Source organism: Drosophila pseudoobscura, chromosome 4, assembly GCF_009870125.1.
Source record: "Drosophila pseudoobscura strain MV-25-SWS-2005 chromosome 4, UCI_Dpse_MV25, whole genome shotgun sequence".
NCBI classification, from domain to species: domain Eukaryota; kingdom Metazoa; phylum Arthropoda; class Insecta; order Diptera; family Drosophilidae; genus Drosophila; species Drosophila pseudoobscura.
Window position 1 is genome coordinate 5,986,882 of NC_046681.1, and position 18,629 is coordinate 6,005,510.

The window sequence follows — 18,629 nt, forward strand, 5'->3', positions numbered from 1 at the left end:
GCGGTGCAGCGTGGGAGAGAGAGAGAGAGAACGAGTGCTTTGGGCTCGGTTAAGCTTTTAGCTACTTTTGCTGCTGTGATTTGCAGTTCCATCGAATGGTTGTAAAACTGTGCAAGCGCCAAGCGCCGCAAAACTTCATCAGTTGCAGGCAATCAGTTGCTGGTGGATGAAAAACTGCCAATTAGTTGGCAATTAATGTAAAAATTGTCAGTTCAGCTAAAACTGTATAGAACTTTTAGAATGGTTTTAAAATTCATTCTCATAAAAATAATATAAAAAATTACCAAACAAATTTAGAAGATATGGGACATTGAAAAGCTGTAGAGATACCAAAAATGATTGAAATTGCATAATTATTGTTTCAAAATAGTTGAATGAATGAAAAAAACAATTCTCCATCAATTGAAATTTATTTTTTTAACGAATTGGTGATCTTTCAGCTCTTTGGTAGGGAACAACGACAGCCTCAAGCTGCCACCCTTCTAAGCTGTTGCTGGCTTAGCCAGAGGCCAATCCTCCAGTCCTCCCACAACTGTAGTAATTTTTGCTTGCATTTGACAGCTCTCGCATTACTGAGGGCCTGCCTGAATAAATTGCAGGAGTCGTCTGCCCCCCGGATATGTCTTCGGCAGCGGCCAGTGTTCTCTCAGGCTCATGCGCTCTCTCCGCCCGTCGACGTCTGATGGAATTCAATCAGCGCAGAAGTCCATCAATCGGTACCCCAGAGGCATATCGTCCAGCAGAATGCCAAAGGCGGCAAAAATTACCATTTCCAATGGCGAAATTATAGCGTTCCGGCGAATTCAGATGCGCTCCTGCGCAATGGACCCGGAGAACAAGCGAGGGAGACACGAAGAGACTGTGTCTCCGGCTCTGGTAATATAATATTTATTGATTATTTTGTGGGAGAGCAGAAAGAGAGGGAAAGACAGAGAGAAGGAGAGCCCCAAGGAGTTTGAGTTTGAAGTTGAAGCCGGGGCAATATTTCCAAATTATATAAAAACTAAAGCCAGAGCCAGAGCCGTAGTCCAAAGCCGGAATTTGCCGAAAATTGACTTTTCCCACGTGATGGCGTTTCGCCTTAGACTTTTTTTGTATTAAAGAGAGGGAAAATGTAAGGCTGTAAGGTTTTTGGCAGACCTTTCTCTTTTGGTTATTTCCCCTTCATTCAATTACGTCATTTCTCAGCTGATTTGGAAAGTTACCCGCAAAAGTGTTATACAACCAGAAAGGGAGGGCTCTTCGAATCCCTGATGCTGATTCAGATTCAGATTCTACTTCGGCTTCTGCTCTTGGCATAAAAATAGTCTTTTAATGGCTTTAATGTCAATTGAGTTGGTCAAAAACTTAGTGGTTTGCTATTTTTGACAAAGTTTTCCATTTGGTGGGGTGCGGGTGGAAAGTATGGAACTTTTCTGAAGGACACTTTGTTGATTGTTTTGGACTTTTCCTCCTGCTGCTGCTTAATATTAGGGGGTTCTCCATGCCACATAATTTGTCATTTCCTCGCTTGTGTAGGAGCTCGGTAAGAGGTGTCCTCCTCGAGGGGGCTTAGGTTTGTTTCGGGAGGTCTTTGACGGAGCTTTGGGGTTTAGTTTGTTGGTTTTTCTCTGGCGGCAAAGCTACACTCGAGCTAGAGAACTGTAGGAGCGGAAATGAGCACATATTCATATTTTGCGGCAGCCTAAAAGTAGGCAACAAAAAAGGTAGTACGGATCAATTTTGGGGTGGAGAATCTCATATAGAGATCGAATAACTAGGAATTATTTGATTATATATACCATAAATACTTTATCTGTCTCAAATTTTTCCCTTAAGTATCATATCTCCAATTTCTCTCTCATATGTGACATTATTTGTACCAGTAAATCTCTCTCCTTTCCCATCCATACTGCCTTTCGATACACTTTCAGACCATTATTTGTACCATATATAGTTTATCTATATAATTTGTCATCTTTCTGTCATCGTTTCCCTTCGATACACCATATATTGTACTCATTTCTTTCATCTATATCATTATTTACAACATTACTCTCTAGTTTCAAGATCCAACCCAATTATCATTACCACATCATGGACGCATAACCCACAGTTTTGCGTATCTTGGGGGCTGCTGCTGGGCTGCTGTCATTGTCACGCCCCAATCAACATAAATCAATCAAAATTAACACCAGAGACAAGTAGAAAATGTACACAGGACACGCCACAGCCAAAGAGAGAGAGAGAGAGAGAGAAGCGGCAGACAGAGAGAGAAGGATACAACAGGATGTGTACATATATAGGAACAAAGGAGAGGATGCTGCATAAATTGATGGCAGCAGCACTGGGCGACACAGCAACAATAGAACAAGGAACGCACATGTCCTTACAGCTAATTCAATTACAGGGGAGTGTTGTAGAAAGCTTAAGCTTCAGACGAGCCAAAGGGGAAAGAAGAGATATACAGAGAGGGAAAGGGAAACAAGAGATACAGAGTGAAAGAGATACATCGAAAGAGAGAGACAGAGACAGACCTGAACCATGTTCAAGTTTGAACTAAAACAAAAAGCCACACATACACACGTACCCACGCACCCACCATCCAACATCCAGCATCCACTAATCCACACAAACAGAGATTACGTATACGCAACACAGAAAAATGTATGTCGCGTTAATGCGAAAAGCTTGCAAAACTTTTGAAGGATATACATGTATATACCATAGCATACCGTACCGTCTTCCCCCGATGTCCGGCAATGAAAATAATTGAAATATGGCATATATAACACTTAAACCTTTAAATTATGGACCCGCGCACACCCGCACTGAGGCCGGCGATCAGGCTTCGGCGCCTAGCCGCAGCAGAGAGCGGCAGAGGAGCCGAGCGGAGGCAGAGGTTGACCCACTTTGCTTGCCAAAAACTTGTGCACATCGAGCCCCATTCGTAGAGTCCTCCGCGGGACACTGGTCGGGGGTGATGGTAGGGCTGGCAGTGGTCGCTATAATTGTCCGGGGGGATTTTTTGGGGGTGGCTGCTAGTCGTTTGGGGGCGCATTAAGCCGTTGTTGCTGCCCGCCTGCCTGCTGCCGCTGCTGGTGCTGCTGTTCTTTTGCCTGCCTGCCTGCCTGCTGCCGACTGCTTGCGAATTTTCGCACAAATGGCAAAGTTTAAGTGCTTGACAAGTAGAAGTTTAGTATGGTTTCAGAAAAGGTCAGGTTAGAGGGATTCTTGAGAGGCCCTATAACGAACGAGTGGGGATAATAATAGAACAATAAAGCTAACAAAGGTAAAGCATTGGTAGGTCGTCCTTATACCTTACACCGCTTATGTAGGAGATTATGATGCAGAGAGTCGTTGAAAATATGGTATACAGATTGGACCTAGAGTTTGTGGAATTCTATAGAAAATATAACACATATTTTTGATAATAATTAATGCTTATATTGAAACTGATTTATCTTTTATTATTTCAGGCCATACAGAAGGTAAGAAATGTATTAAAATATTACAAATATTCAGCAATTGCAAATCTAGAGAAATTGTGATTTACAGAATTTTCCAGTTATAATGCTGATCTTAAATACAGTCATTTATTTACACATTATCTACACTTCTATCAAGTTTTTATCAAGATTCAATAAATATTACAGCCTTAAAGCAAATACAGTAAATGTTATGGGGCAGATACAGAGCTGAATCCTTATAAAGTCTTGTATATAGCCATTATGTATCCAACTATCAAGATTCATAAAGATTCAAAATTATATAGCCTTGAAAATATGTAAAAGTTGTGGGGGCGTTAATTTTCAAGATACAGTATTGAATTTTGAATTTTTCATGATCACATTATTTAACCATATATCAAGTTTCTTTAGGATCCATTAGGATTTCAGAACTATAACATCCAGAATAAGTAAATGAAATATAGTTCCTTTGGGTTTCGGCGCCATATCTCGCACTCATGTTCAGTGGTTGAACGCATTACTTTCAATAATATCCTATAGCTGTTTTTTACTTTTCTCAACAAATACTCTCTATATGTGGAGTGTAGAGTGCATGGGTTTTCGTGCATTTGCCAAGTCACAAGTCAAGATATCCTCCAATCGTCGTTGTTGGGGGCAAGCAGCAGAATAGCAGTGAGAATATCGATTGCAAGGGCAATCATAAGGCTGCCTTGAGACCACTACAAAGTATCCTGAGTGCTTGACGTGGCTTAAGGACGATTTTCAAGTTTATTTATTAGATAGATAAGAGAACAAATTGTCAAATACGTATACGAATATCTATGCCTATAACTATGATAGCTGTGAGCTATGCAAAACGTTAAGTCTTTTCTTTCTTTCAATCCACTATTATATTGCGGATGGGATTGGAGGGCTTGGCCCTCCCACCGGAACACACTTCTCTTTCAATACACTTGGCTTTTCAATATTCAATTGTCACACACTTGGTCTTGAGATACTCGTTGAGGGCCTCTTGACCCAGGTCCTTGCCATAGCCGCTCTGCTTGAAGCCGCCAAATGGCGCTGCCACGTCTGTCTTGTTGTAGACATTCACAAACACGGTGCCGGCCTCAATGCGGTCCGCGAAGCTGAGGGCCTTGCTAATGTCCTTGGTAAAGACACCGCTGGCCAGTCCGTACTCCGTGCTGTTGGCCCTCTGCATGACCGATTCGATGTCGCTGCCATTGAACTTGGAGATGATCATGATGGGCCCAAAGGACTCCTCCTGCGCTATGAACATATCATCCTCGACATTCGTGAACACCGTGGGAGTAAAGAAGTAGCCCTTGAGATTCGGAACACGACAGCCGCCGTACACCAGTGTGGCCCCGTCCTTCACACCTCGCTCACAGAACTCCAGCAGCTTCTCAAAGTGTGCCTTGTGGTTCTGCGGGCCATGGGCTGTAGAGCGATTCAGGGGATCCCCAATGGTCATGGTGCGGAGATCCTTGAGCACACGCCGCACAAACTCGTCATGAATGCGATCCTCCACAAAGAGTCGGCCAGCAGCAATGCAATTTTCTCCCTTGTTGAAGAAAACAGAAGACATGCCCTGGAAAATACAGAAAAGAGTGCTTGAGTTGAAGGTTTTCTCAAGTGATTTTCTTTGCCATTTCTTACATGCTTCACCGCTTTGTCTAGGTCACAATCCGCAAAGATAATCAAAGGAGACTTGCCTCCCAGCTCTAGCGAGCACTTCTTGAGATTGGAGTCCGCACAGGACTTCATAATGTGCTTGCCAATGGGCGTGGATCCCGTGAAGCCCAGCTTCCGAACCAATTGATGATCGGCCACCGCCTGACCAGCATCGGAACCCTTGCCAGGCAGGACATTAATCACACCCGGAGGAAAACCCGCCTTGACTGTCAGCTCAGCGAATTTCAGAGCAGTCAAAGGACACGTTTGGGCGGGCTTGATCAGACAGGTATTGCCAGCAGCAATGCAGGCGGCCATCTTCCAGGAGAGCATCATCAAAGGATAGTTCCATGGGGTGACCAAGCCACACACGCCAATGGGCTCCTTCCGCGTGAAGGTCAGGACGTTATTTGGTCTCGCTGGGTTCACGGGTATGGTGTTCCCTTGGATCTTATCGCACCATCCGGCAAAATACCGCCAGGCATCGATGGACATGCCAATGTGGGTCTTCAGGGCCAGGGTGTAGACCGCACCCGAATCCACCGATTCGATGGTTGCAAGCTCCTCCTTATGCTTCTCCATGAGATCAGCTAGATTGAGCATCAGTTGACCACGCTGCCGGGCCGAAACCTGCTTCCACGAGCCATAGAAAGCAGCGTGGGCAGCCTTTACTGCCTTGTCCACATCCTTGGGAGAGGCACAGGCCACTTTACAGAGGACCTTCTCGTCTGTGGGATTCACAATCTCCAAAGTGCGCTTGCCCTCGGCATCCACAAACTCCCCATCGATGAAGAGCTGTGTGGGCACCTGAATCTCCCTTTTGTTTGCCTTCAGAGTGAAACCTTCGTAGATGAGCTGCTGCCCACCAGAGCCGCCACTGCCTTGACGCAGGATTTTAACGAGCTGTCCAAAGAACTCCTCAAACACGGGAGCCATGAAGACGTTATCATTCTCGAGTGGGACATCGAAGGCTTCCTTTACTTCCTCTACCAGACGCACCACATCCATGGAGCCCGCGCCAGCGGCAAAGAAATCTGTGGAATCCTCAATGGGTTCCTTCAAAATAGCCTGCCAAATGGCAGAAAGGATACCCTTCTTGGATAGCTCATCCTCGGAGAAGTCTGTGATGGGCTGCTGTTCGGCCTGCTTGAACCATTCGTTGGCATTGATCACCTTTGACCCACGCTTGATGCGACGGACGTTCACGAACGCCCCATCGGTGCCTTCGATCAAAAGCCCCAAGGCGTGAATCCAAGCGGGTTTCGTGAGACCCTTCAGTCGCAGTGGCTGGCCATTCGACACGGGACCAGCGGAATACAGATGGGCGCCAAAGAGACGTATCTGCTCCTCGGTGCCGTCCTGCAGCAGAACTGTGGCTATGGCCCCAGGCACGGAGTCCAAGCCCCGCACAAAGTTCCAGATCCGCTCCGCCGGTTGCTGCAGATTGATCAACTGATTATCGGCCTTGAACATGGCCGGATCGTAGGTGGCCCCGATCTCCGTTTGGGTTATCTTTGGAGCCGTGCCATTGGCCACCATGTCCACGGCCACACCCATGGCCTTGACGCCCTCGGGATACAGGAATCTCTTGTAGATGCTGTCCAGTGTGTCGGTGGGCTCGAGATTCGTCTGACGCGTCAACAGCAATGGTCCAGTGTCCAGGCCATCATCCGCCCAAAAGATACTAAAGCCAGCCACCTCGTCGCCCTCAATCAGGGTCCAGGATATGGCACTGGCACCGCGATGGCGTGGCAGGATCGATGGATGGTAGCAAATGCTTCCCAATGAGGCCCCATCAATCACCTCCATTGGAATGAACTGCGAACAGTACGGCAGCACATTCAAGGTGGCGCCCACCGATTTATATTGTGCCAAAACCTCCGGCAGAGCCACGCCCTTCCGCCGCCAGCTGCTAAACTTAAAGACGGGTATCTTGTGGGCTGCGGCAGTGGTGGCCAGCACATCCTCGCGACTCCCCTTGTCCGGTATGGTGAAGACGCCAACAATTTGTATGTTCGAACGCTCCAGCAGAAGCTCCAGCACATCGGCAGCAAAGTTACTCTGACCAATGATGGCAATGCGAAGTTTTAACTGAAGGAAAAAGGTGGGTTTAAGAATGGAGAAAAGGGTTAGTTTTTGCTGCTGTGTAGACGGTGGAAGGTAGGAGCACTGTGGAGGGAGCCACTTAGGCCAAAAAGGAGATTTGTAATGAGATTCTGACTTTATCCTAAAAATCTGTTGTGTGAATAGTTTAAGGATGCATGAGGAAGCCTGAAAGAGTACCTCATTTTATAGGGATACCCTTACAAATATTTGGAAACTATTTAAAGAACTCCAGTGCGCTACCCTTACAAATATTTGGAAACTATTTAAAGAACTCCTGTGCGCAATTTATTAAAAATCGTGAACTTCAAGGAAGTTATCTATTTACAGCACTGATATGCTATTTATTTAAAATTAACCATATATACCTATTTAAATTGGCTGTTCTTGACCTTTTCCCATTAATTTAAAAAAAAATTCTATATCAGTTGTCAAAGTTTTTTTTTAGGCACACGGGAACATTTTCAATCCAATTTTTCATTCAAAATAACAATTAAAATTAAAAAATTTACAATTTCGATGAAAAGTAAGAGTTAGTAAATTGACAGAGAAAAATTATGTTGGATAGTAATAAAATATTTGTAATTTCCTATTAATATTTAGCCTGAACTTTTTATAGGAATTAATAAACTGTCAAAAAAGCATATAAAATTCCAGTTTCATTTTATTTCTATATTCTTTCCATCCAAACTATAAATTTCCATTGCTTTATAGATTGGTTGTGGGTCGCATTACTTTCGATTAGCTCTAATTTGGGTTTCTGATTCTTTGCCAAATTCTGCTGTCGCGAATTTAACTCAATTGCAAACTCAAATAAGAATCAAATTTCATATATATGAATTTGGATTTGATTATTAATACTAACAGCCATTTCTTGTGGATTATTTGCACAGTGAGGTTGAAGCTTATTTTCACTTTTCACTTCAATTAATTTTCACTTTATAGTTTTCACTTTTCACTCTATAGTTTTCGCTATTATAGTTGACTCTATAGTTTTTCTTTCATTCATGCCCAACCGCTTGGAAGGCCGGCAAACTATCAACTGAAATTCAGTGTGAAAACCGGGTGGTATTTATACTTCGGTGCCACACGAGCGGCCCATTATCGTTATCAACGTGATTTGATTATAAATAAAAGCTAACAAATAATTTTTGTTCTAGAAGAATTAATTTTTTGTAAATATATACCACAAAAATACTTAGAAATACCACAAAAAAATGTAAAAATACTTACTACAAAGATATTTAAGAAATATTAGATAGTAGTACAAAAATTACACGAAAGAAAATTGAATTCTACTGCAAAATACTAGAAACGTTGTGAGTTGCTGCTGCGACCGCAACTCTACATTTATACCCGATACATATTCAGTATGGCTACATTGAGCGACAATGTGCGCGTGTGGGAGAGACAGAAAACGTGTCTGAACATGTCGTCGGGCGCTGCGTAGCCACTGCAAATTATATAAAAATGGCTATAATGGCTATATTTTTATATTATCTGATCTGCTCCAAATTCAGCAATCTCATAGATACGGTCATTCTGTATGATTGTGCGTTTTACGTTTTATAGTGAGATCTAACAGGAGTGTGGATACCAACTTTGGTTACTCTAGCCCTAATACTCTCTGAGATTTCTGGATGCCCCATCTTTTCGTCCTCTGCGGGGGCGGAAGGGGGTGTGGCGAAATTTTGAAACTAATTCGTCAAGGTCAGATATCACAGGAGTGTGGATCAAAAATTTGGTTGTTCTAGCTTTTATAGTCTCTGAGATCTAGGAACTCATATTTTGCAATTGGCAAAGCCGACCATGAAACCTGAGTGTTAGAGAGAGACAGAGCGAGAAAGAATGATATTGTTTTCTTGATTCTAGCTATAATAATTATACGATCTGGTTCAGATTTTGTATTCTAGAAGATATAATTATCTTCTACGATTCTGCGTTTTCTGTTTTCTCGTGTCTTTGAAACTGTGGATGCCACAGATTTTCGCTCTTTGTGGGGGCGGAAGTGGGCGTACACATCCATTTTCACCACAAATCTAATATACCCCTGTACTCATTTTGAGTCTCGGGTATAATAAAAACTACAAAACCAGCATAGACATGCGCTGCCAGTCCCCCTGTTCCCCAGTGCCGCCTCAGTGCGCCCGCCAGTGGCTCTTTGTTTGTGGCTCACTTCACATACATTTCATAATTAAATCAGCGACAACGAAACGCTTATCAATCTCAGAGCTAAAGAAGAGAGCTGCAGTAAAAGCAGCAGCAGCACGGGCCCCGGTGTGTGCATGTCGATTTGGCATGATCGGAGGGCCGGATTTTTTACATTCTACGGAATACATTTTGCTCGACAAGTGTCTGAACATTTTATAGTGTAAAGTTGGGCATCAAATGGGTAATATGACTCGCAGATGGATGCACATGCAGTGATTCACCTGAAATTTTGCTGCGACAGACTTTTTCGTGGGGGTTTTGGGTTTTCATCGATTATGAGGCACATGTTTTTTGATGTAAACCACATATGAAAATAGGGAGAAGGGTTCCAAAAAGCCAAAGCATGATCACACAGTGATGTATTGAAATATTAAGAAGGGATCAGGTAAACAGTGGCATGCAGTGACAACTGAAGCTATGAAAGTGGCTTCTGCCACCCTGGTCACAATTTTGCCACACTATTAGACAGACATTAACTCCGAAAAATCTACAATTTGTGACATTTTAGGTAATAAATTTGTCACGGTGTAATAGGTTTTTACAGATGATCAAAACTAGCAATAAACCCAGCTACCATTTAGCTAATTAACAACTATAATTGGCTTAAACTTTCAGTATTATCACTCCATCAGACGTGCGAGTGCTGCACCTCCAAAGGTGTTCAGTTTTGTTGCAACCACACACGTATCATCATGCTGTACCGCCTGCAGTCCTGCCTCAAGTATTTCGCCTTACTGGGTATTGTGCCCTGGACAGAGACCTGCGGACCGTGTCAGTATTTTCAAAAGATATATTCCATATTTCTAATGTCCATAAATCTGGTGATATTCGGTATGGAGATCCACATTCCACAAAAAGATTCATTGCTCCTTTCGCTGCTGGTCAGCGCGATTGTGTTTATTGCAAAGGTTCTGTGCATGACGGTTATCCTGCTGCAGATGATGTGCCAGTACGAAGGATATTATGGGTTCTGTAAGGAGTTGCAGCGCGTAAGGGAGCGCCTAGAAGTGCAGCTAAAGATGGGAGCATTGTTATATCCCCGCAGGCGGTACATTAAAATTATGTTTCTGGGAATAGCCAGCCTTGGGACAATGGCTTCCCTGATTTATACATCCTTTATTGCGAGTTTGATGTACTTTTGGTCCTCGTGTGTGGCCCTCATCATCATTAGACTGCAGTGTGTGCTGCTCCTGTTTTATGTGGATTTAATGGGTTTTCATGTGGAGCTCCTGGGCAAACGCATTCGGGATGTGCTGCACTGTCACTCGTCGGGTGGAAATTGCGTCCCGGATGGCAATTGCAAGCAGCTGCGTTCCCTGGAATTTCTCCTCGAACTTAAACAAAGCCACATGGAGGTCTTTGATCTTTTCAGTCACTTTAATGATCTTTTTGGCTGGTCAATTTTGAGTATATTCGTGGTGATGTTCATGGATGGCACGGTGAATATTTACTGGACCCAACAGGTCCTAGCAGGTGTATATGGACTGGTGTATCTCAATGCCACATTCTCGTTTTCCGTGCCGTCGCTGGCTCTAATATTTGCTTTCTGTCGCTGTGGGGAGTACTGCAAGAGGCAGGTGAGTGAATGAAACTTTTATCCAAAAACAATATACACTTCTGAGCTCACTTTCTCTTGATAGCAAATGCTGATCGGCAGCTATGTTCGGGGATTGGCATACGGCACTCCTTCCCTTCAGCAGTCCAAGGAACCCGCGTACACTGAACTGTTGACTGAATTTACCCTGCAAGTGGAGCACAATGTATTGGCCATTAATGCCGAGGGCTTTATGGTCATTGATAATTCCCTGCTCATGTCGGTGTGTATTTTTTTATTGAATGGAAAACTTCAAGTGGTTTTTGTTTTCTTTTCGTTCTACACTTTCAGATGTTTGCGGCAATGGTTACCTATTTGATTGTTTTAATGCAATTCAGTGCATCGTAGAAAAATGATGGCAAAACATGTTTGTGGACTTAGAACTCTTTAAAGTCAATTTTTTCATTCACTTCATTGCCTCGTAAAGAACGCATACGAAAATCATACTGAAAAATAAAAAAAATGTTTAATTAGATCCTTAAAACCTGGCTGAAAGCATTATTCTCAAGTATTTAAGTGCCTCGTAAGTTTAAATCACGGAAAATAATGTTTAAAACTAAAATAAATGATTATTTCAACCCTTGAAAGGTCTGTACAGATCTCGGAGCCATTCCACTTTATATAATGCAAAATTATGTTGAAAAGAACAAAACTTATAATTTAATTACTTACGACCTTGAAAAACCCTCAACATTTACCCGACATTGACCTATTTGAACTTTTTAGCTCTGCAAGAGGTAAAACAGTCTTTAGATAAGATTACGGGCACCAAAGCGTCCAAAAATCCATCTTTATCACACCTACCCGAAAGCGAAACCAAAAACCAGCTCAAACCAGTATAAGAACTCAACCAAAATGCTGATTATCTTATCGTTAAACTTGTGATTGGGCAAAAATGATATATCCGCACTATTTCTGGCAGTGCAATGGAAGCATTATAAGTATTTATGCTATCGTATGATTGGGGGGCCAGAAGTACCTGCCTCCGAAAAATAAGTAACATCTGATCGGATGTCACATAATTACCCAATCATCAGTTGTCAGGGGCACACCTCGGGGGGTCTGATACGACTACTCTGTTTTCAATTATGCAATTTAATCTTTCAGTTTGTATTTATTGTGTATAAATAACATTTTGAGCACGCATTCAGCGACTGCCCGCCTGGCGCTGGAGTGGTGAAATTTCGGGCCCGAGTGCCCAAAAATAATACTCCGTACAATCACTTGGTAATACCAGTACTATACCCCTAGAGAATATTCAGGGTAATCAGAGAAATGGTAGCCTAGTGATAACCCAACCGATTGGCCTCTGGTTTAGACGACAAACTGGACTGTCGCAAACAAACAACGCAAACCGGTTTTCTGGATGCACCATTAAGGCCCTCGAACCGGTTTCAAGTGGTTCAAGATGTGCCAATTTTGATAGTCACTATCAATCTACCCCGGGGCAAATGTTCCATCCTCTAATCTGTGGGAGACTTCTCAAGTGTTTTCCATCGATCGAACAAACGGTTGAGGCGGTTTGAACTGGCTTTTCAGTCTGAACTTTCCACCACCTTATCGATTAAAACTCATTTGGCATATAGAGCCAATAAATGCACATTTTGGGAATGCACGTTTATTTACAGGAAGTGCGAAAATTAATTAAATGAATATACTCTAGAATCCTGTTACTTAAAAACTAAACAGAGAAACGAATGCATGCTTCTATTGGTAGGTCACTTGGGCCTCGACGGTGACTTCTTTGATGACCACATCGCCATCGTCGTTTAGGACATCCAGATTGAATTCCATTTGTTCCGTTTTGAGGGTTTGTTCGGTTGAGACTTCTGGTGTTTCAGTGGCTTCAGTGTCTTCTAGTGATTCAGAGGGTTCAGTGTCCACAAAGTAGTCCAATGTTATGAAGTTTGTTGGGTTTTCTGGGCGTTCATCTGTGTTTTCTGTGATGTCTTGGGCTTTTTGGTCTAGAAACTTCTCTGTAGGGCCATCGCCTATATTTGAATCTTCTGGGATTATCTTTTCCCACTGACAAATTAGTTTCGTCGTTTCAGTCTCTGGATCCCCAACGTCACTGGTTTGTTCGGTGATCATGGTCAATTTATTGTTACGATCACAGAATGCCGTTCGATTCTCTTCAAAAGAGGTCTGATAGGGACTCCATTCTGAAATTAAGAGTTATTCCTGACTAAAATTCAGTTGATATTTTAAATTCTTACCATCAGTGATTGCTTCTGTATCTTTGGGATCCAGTGTTTCATCCTGTTTTTTATTTTCTTGCTTCTCTGAATCCCCAATCTCGGTGGTTTCTTTTAAAGCGCTCTCGCATTCAGTTTCCGACTCTTCGTCATAGTTTTGCAAGCCAGTAAGGTCTACATCGTCCTCGCCATCACTTTCGCCAAATTCGTGGCTCTCCAGCTGCTCCATGGCCTCGGGATCAAGAAATTCATTCAATCTTGATGCTATTTTTGCCCACTTATCCTTGGCAGTTTCCACAGTCGGTTTGGCCGTTTCTGTTTCAGTCTTTACTTCTGGGATGTGCTCCTCCTTTGGTGATGGGGAAGGTGCCATATCGGCTGCCATTTCTTCTTCATTGTCCTTCCACATTTGCTTTTCCTTCTGCATTATTGCGCGCAGACCACGACGAGTTCTGGCCTCATTCTCGCGAACCATACGCATGTCCTCTTCGAAGCCATCGTAGTAATAGGCTTTGAGCATTGCGGGGGATATCTTTGGCGGCACGACAACGGCCACCTCATCGTCGGATGAATAATCGGTTGTGAAATCGGATGCGGCATCATCGTCATCAATGTCCTCGTAGCCGATTATTGGATATATTTCTGGGGATTGCAGAACTCTTCCTTCTGCTTGAGCAACCCCGTTTTCGGCATGTGTTTCTTCTTCTTGGAGAACGCATTCTTCTCCCTGGGTTACGCCTTCTTCAGCTTGGGGAACTCCTTCTGCTTGATCATCTCCCTCTTCAGATTGGGCACCTCCTTCTTCTTGTTGAGCACCTCCTTCTTCTGCTTGACGACCTCCTTCTTCGGCTTGTGGATCAATGATTTCTGTTAAGGACAAGGGACTCCAACGCTGATACAGCATGGATCCCTCACCCATCGAGAGTTTAATGGGACCTGAGTTCTCCTCCTCCTTCTCTTTCTCCAGCTGCTCTTGCAACTCACGTGCCCGCTCCTCGTGCTCCTTCATGCGTTGCATCATTTTGTTCAACAATTCGTTATCCCGCTCCACCAACGGATCATCGTTGGACTTGTGCTTGGCCTCCAGATCCTCATTAGATGACAGCATCTCCTGTAGCATTTCGTTCTCCTCGCTGGTCAATTGGAGCTCTGTGGAACCCGACTTCATGCAGGCCTTCAGTTCATTGTAGCTGCGCATACATTCGGTGGCAGCTTCCGCATTGTTCGCTGTCGTCACTTTATCAAGATCCAGTTTTTGGAAGAACTCGGAATCGAGATTGCCAAATGTTTCCTTAGCTTCCAGCGAAAAGAATTCATCTTCCTGGGGCTCGTTTTCCTTTGTGTCATCGGGGAGTTCAGAGAATTGTTCGGCTAGGACACGTTGCATGGCTTCGTTGACCAAATGTTCGGCAGCTTTGCGTGGCTTTGGCTTGTACGGTGTTGTCCAGGGAACACGTGGATATTCTTGGAGCGTCTCTTCTGCAGTATCGTAGGCATCGTCATCTTCTTCCACCTCCTTCTCCGATTCGGAGTCACTGATCAGTTCCGGCGGCGGAGGCAACTCCTCCAGTTCCCCAGTGTCCTTCTTGACGACCATCAGACGATTGTCAACGACCTCCAAAGTGTCATCGTACTTCTCGCGTTTGGCAAAGCAGCGTCCTGCGGATGCAGCCACATGTCGCTTGCGCCGATCCTCATCCTTGGCCAATTGGGCATCCAAACTTTCGGGTGTGTCCTTGCTAAACTCCGCCAAACTCTTGGACTTCAACAGGGCCTTGGCAGCGCGTATTTTCTCCAAGTGTGTGTGGGACTCTTGTCGGGGCTTATCGTTCCCCTTGGAGGCAAAGAACTCCTTGAAGGTGTCCACACATTCGCGCAGGCTCTTGCCACCTGCTGGATTTTCCAGATGCGGTGGCACCATCTTTTCCAGCTTTGGTTCTTCCGAGTAGGTGTACTCTTCGTCGGATTCGATGGGCCCCAGCGGATAGCTATTGGGACCCATTTCTGTGATGTCCTTGTAGATCACATCACTAATCAGATCGTTTAGGAGTGAGGCACAAACCATCTGCGATTGCGAGTCCTCTACGCTGATGGACTCCGCATATTTGATTTGTGTCTCAATGCTATACAATATCTCGTTTTCATTTTCCAGATCACAGAGCAGCTGACGCAGGGCTTCCTCCTCGCCGGCCAGTTTCCGATCCAATTGAGAGCAGATTTCTTCAGCGGCTTCGGCACTGGTTAGCTCTGTCAAGGGTCGTGTCAATATATCTTCGTCATTGGAAGAGGGCCGCCCATTGATGGAGTCCTCCATTGAGGTCAGGGGCAACTGCTGCATGCACTCTTCTTTGTCCCAATCTTTGCTGGGCACATCACAGCCAGCACCAAACACGCGCTTCGGCACATTATCCGTGGCATCGTCCATGATTTTGGCAAAGAGATTATAACTTTTATTCAGGTCCTCCTTTCTGGCTTCAAGATTCTTTTGCATAGTCTTTCGCTCCTCAATCGCCTCCTTGAGTCTCTGCTTGCGATCTTGGAACTGCTCCTTTAGCAATTGTGACTTTACCTCCATTTCTTCCTCTGTCGGCTCCTCATCCGACTCGGATGGATCCTTCGCTTGCTCTTGGACATCGCTACTCAGGTTCTCTGTGAAATCGCGCAGTTCCTGCAGATCCTCTTCCAGATGGCTGCCCATCTCTGCCAAATCATGGGCACACTTCTCACTGGCATCGACACACTCCTGTTCCCGTTCCAATTGTTCTTTGCTTTTGGGCCGCCAGGTCACTTCCTCAATAAATTCCTTATAGAGATCTCTGGGTGTCTTGGTTGTCTCCTCCTCGCAACAGACTTTGGCCTCCAGTTGGTATTTTTTGGTGCTTTCGTTCAGCAGCTGATCGATGGGTAGGGGATGTTCTTCAAACAAATCCGAGCCGAAACTCTCGTACATTTCATCTATCATTTGGCTTTTGATTTGTTTTGGAGTGGGGTCACCGTCATCATCGTTTCCTTGGGCCACTTGGAGCAGCGTTTGACATGTCTGCTCAAGATCTGCGGTGTTATCCATCTCTGAACCGCTGTCTGATTGAAGAAGTGTCGGCTGAAGAGGCGGCTTCGAGGCGGTATCTGACTGAAGAAGTGCCTCTGTGATGTCCTTCAATTCAGGAAGATCCTCTGCATTCGAGTCTTTCTTAGAGTCTGTGGTTGTGACTGCCTTTTCCTTAAAAAGTTGTTCATTAATGGTTGCAACATCTATTTGTATACCAGTACCTACCTCTAACTCTGATGTTTGCTTCAATTCTTTATTTTGCATTGCTTCATCAAAATACTTTAGTTCTTTCTTAATTGGATCAATATCATCCACTTTTTCTATAAGAATTCGCTTGCCTTTGAGATGTTCCATCTGATCGGAAGCCAGATTGTTTTGTTCGTTTACAGGTTCGACGATACTATTCGATGTTGTATTGTTGACATCGACTGCGACAGGTTTTCCAATGGTTTCTACAGCTTCAGAGACTGCTTTCTGATTTTCCATCGAAGCATTTGTGTTTTCATTCATTTCTTCTATCAAAACAATCTTGCCTTTGTGCTGTTCCTCAATCTCTGAAATATTCTGATCCTTTTCTTCATTTTCTTCTTTGTTTGTTACAAGTTTCACAATGCTGTCCACATCGCCCGATGCTGCTTCATCGTACAGCACTTTTGGTCGTCCCTCCAGAGGCTTCACACGACGATTACTGATGCGTTCGGCAATGTGATCCGCCTGCGAGCCGGCACTTTCATTATCCTCCGCCGATGTGGAACTGGTTGTGCTATGCTCCGAGACTTGACTTTCCCCAGAAACCTCATCCCACATGGTATCCACAGAACCATATTCCATTTCGGCTCGCTTCTGTGCCTTTTCAGCACTGGAAATGCCTTTCTGTTCCTCCTCGGAATCACTGGAGGTGAGTAGGGGCACCTGGTCCTCTGGTTTTAGATGTCTATTGCGCATACGTATGGTACCTGTTGGAAGGAAAGAAATATTTCGATTAGATGTGGGGTTTCTCTTGGGGTTTCGGATGTGGTTTCTCTTACTGTTGACACTTTCACGTGTTTTGCGACGCTCGGCACGATTCCAGCGTTGAACTTCTTTTCGTTCGCCTTCGTAGCCCTCGCGTTTCCTGGAAGAAAAGTATTTTTACTCCATATTCTTTCAGATCTATTGAGGATTTTACCAGGCCTCTGCACAGGCGCGATCACGTGGAAATACAGGACGACTATCCAAGTAGGTGAGCTCTTTCTGCAACATAAAAGAAAACTTAAACAAGTGTATCTTATAGGTATAAAGGTCTAGAGCTTACACAGGCCAATATCAACGTCTTGCGGTACTGCGGCAGTCTGGAGACCACAGGATTGCCCTGCAGCACTAGCACCTTCAGGCTGGGCATCTGCTCGAATATCTTTACAATCAAAATATCATCAATGCGATTGTTGGACAAGTCCAACACCGACAATGTCTTGCACTCCACCAAAGCAGCCAAACTGACACTGTCCGTCAGATAATTTGAAGTGATGTTTAGCGTATTCAAAACTGGTAGAATATCTGTGCCGATATTCTCTATTTTACGTATGTGATTCTGGCTGAGATTCAGCGTATCCAACTCGCGATTGAATTCGAGATTCTCCATTTTGGTTATCAAATTATTCTGCAAATACAAACACTTGAGTTTTGTGAGTTTCGTAAGGTTTTGTATCTCCGAAATGGCATTGCTTTCGAGCCAAAGGCTTTTGAGCTCCGTGTATTCATCCAGGTTTTCTATGCATTGATAACCTGCAAAGAAAAGTTTTGTTTTTTCAATAAAGTTCACTTTATATTACGAATAAATGCTTACCCTGGAAGTGCAAGTAGAGCACATCGTTGAGACGTGGTGTTTGATATAATTTGTCCCTCTTGCAAATATCCTTGAGGCCCTTTTCGGTGATGCGATTTAAGCCGGTTACCTCCTCACGGCGTCGCGCGAAGCCCCGTTCGCACATTGTAGCTAAGTTATTCTTCTCTAAAAATTTTTTTTTTTATTTTCCCAGAAGCTTATATAATATTTGTTTGATTTAGCTAAATTATTGTTCGTATTTTATTACGACTAGGAACTATGATCTGTTGTAACACACTGAACTAAGTGACTATTCTGATTGAACAAACAAGCCTACTGTTGTCGATAGCAACGCTTCATTGGTTGCAGGTGAAACTCTGAATTGTAACTGTACTGTAAAGTCCGTTTTAAAACACTATTGACAGGGGTTGCCAAGGTAACTCCCTGAGAATGAGTTCTATGAGACCTAGCTATGATCTCACAGAGTCCTCCAACATTCAATTATACAAATCTTTGCAGAATTGAATAGAAATTCCTGCCTAATAATGAT

At 43.9% G+C, this 18,629-nt stretch overlaps 3 protein-coding genes across 3 annotated transcripts; 1 reads left to right on the plus strand and 2 right to left on the minus strand.

Moving 5' to 3' along the window:
- Positions 1-4,188: 4,188 nt before the first annotated feature.
- Positions 4,189-8,271, minus strand: LOC4816568 (cytosolic 10-formyltetrahydrofolate dehydrogenase). The gene is made up of 3 exons (XM_001356063.3): positions 8,092-8,271; positions 5,109-7,214; positions 4,189-5,040 (listed from the first exon to the last, which is right to left on the minus strand). Exons 1-3 carry the CDS (start codon positions 8,095-8,097, stop codon positions 4,411-4,413), a joined length of 2,742 nt encoding a protein of 913 aa, XP_001356099.2. The 5' UTR covers positions 8,098-8,271; the 3' UTR covers positions 4,189-4,410.
- A 1,104-nt stretch (positions 8,272-9,375) lies between these two features.
- On the plus strand, positions 9,376-11,515 carry Gr39b (Gustatory receptor 39b). The gene is made up of 3 exons (XM_001356062.4): positions 9,376-11,014; positions 11,078-11,254; positions 11,323-11,515. The coding sequence occupies exons 1-3, from the start codon at positions 10,130-10,132 to the stop codon at positions 11,377-11,379; spliced, it is 1,119 nt and encodes a 372-aa protein (XP_001356098.3). The 5' UTR covers positions 9,376-10,129; the 3' UTR covers positions 11,380-11,515.
- A 1,097-nt stretch (positions 11,516-12,612) lies between these two features.
- dtr (defective transmitter release) lies at positions 12,613-18,392 on the minus strand. The gene is made up of 7 exons (XM_001356061.4): positions 18,101-18,392; positions 17,570-18,039; positions 17,444-17,508; positions 17,304-17,389; positions 16,501-17,231; positions 13,248-16,446; positions 12,613-13,193 (listed from the first exon to the last, which is right to left on the minus strand). The coding sequence occupies exons 1-7, from the start codon at positions 18,243-18,245 to the stop codon at positions 12,739-12,741; spliced, it is 5,151 nt and encodes a 1,716-aa protein (XP_001356097.4). The 5' UTR covers positions 18,246-18,392; the 3' UTR covers positions 12,613-12,738.
- Between the last annotated feature and the right edge of the window lie 237 nt (positions 18,393-18,629).

Coding starts and splice junctions, on each gene's coding strand:
- LOC4816568 (XM_001356063.3), bottom strand. Junction 5,041..5,108: donor TAGACAAAGCGGTGAAGCAT/GTAAGAAATGGC, acceptor TGTATTTTCCAG/GGCATGTCTTCTGTTTTCTT.
- dtr (XM_001356061.4), bottom strand. CDS start 18,245: ATGTGCGAACGGGGCTTCGCGCGACGCCGTGAGGAGGTAACCGGCTTA. Junction 17,232..17,303: donor AACACGTGAAAGTGTCAACA/GTAAGAGAAACC, acceptor TCCTTCCAACAG/GTACCATACGTATGCGCAAT. Junction 16,447..16,500: donor AGCAAACATCAGAGTTAGAG/GTAGGTACTGGT, acceptor CAACTTTTTAAG/GAAAAGGCAGTCACAACCAC.
- Gr39b (XM_001356062.4), top strand. CDS start 10,130: ATGCTGTACCGCCTGCAGTCCTGCCTCAAGTATTTCGCCTTACTGGGT. Junction 11,015..11,077: donor GGGAGTACTGCAAGAGGCAG/GTGAGTGAATGA, acceptor TTCTCTTGATAG/CAAATGCTGATCGGCAGCTA. Junction 11,255..11,322: donor ATAATTCCCTGCTCATGTCG/GTGTGTATTTTT, acceptor CTACACTTTCAG/ATGTTTGCGGCAATGGTTAC.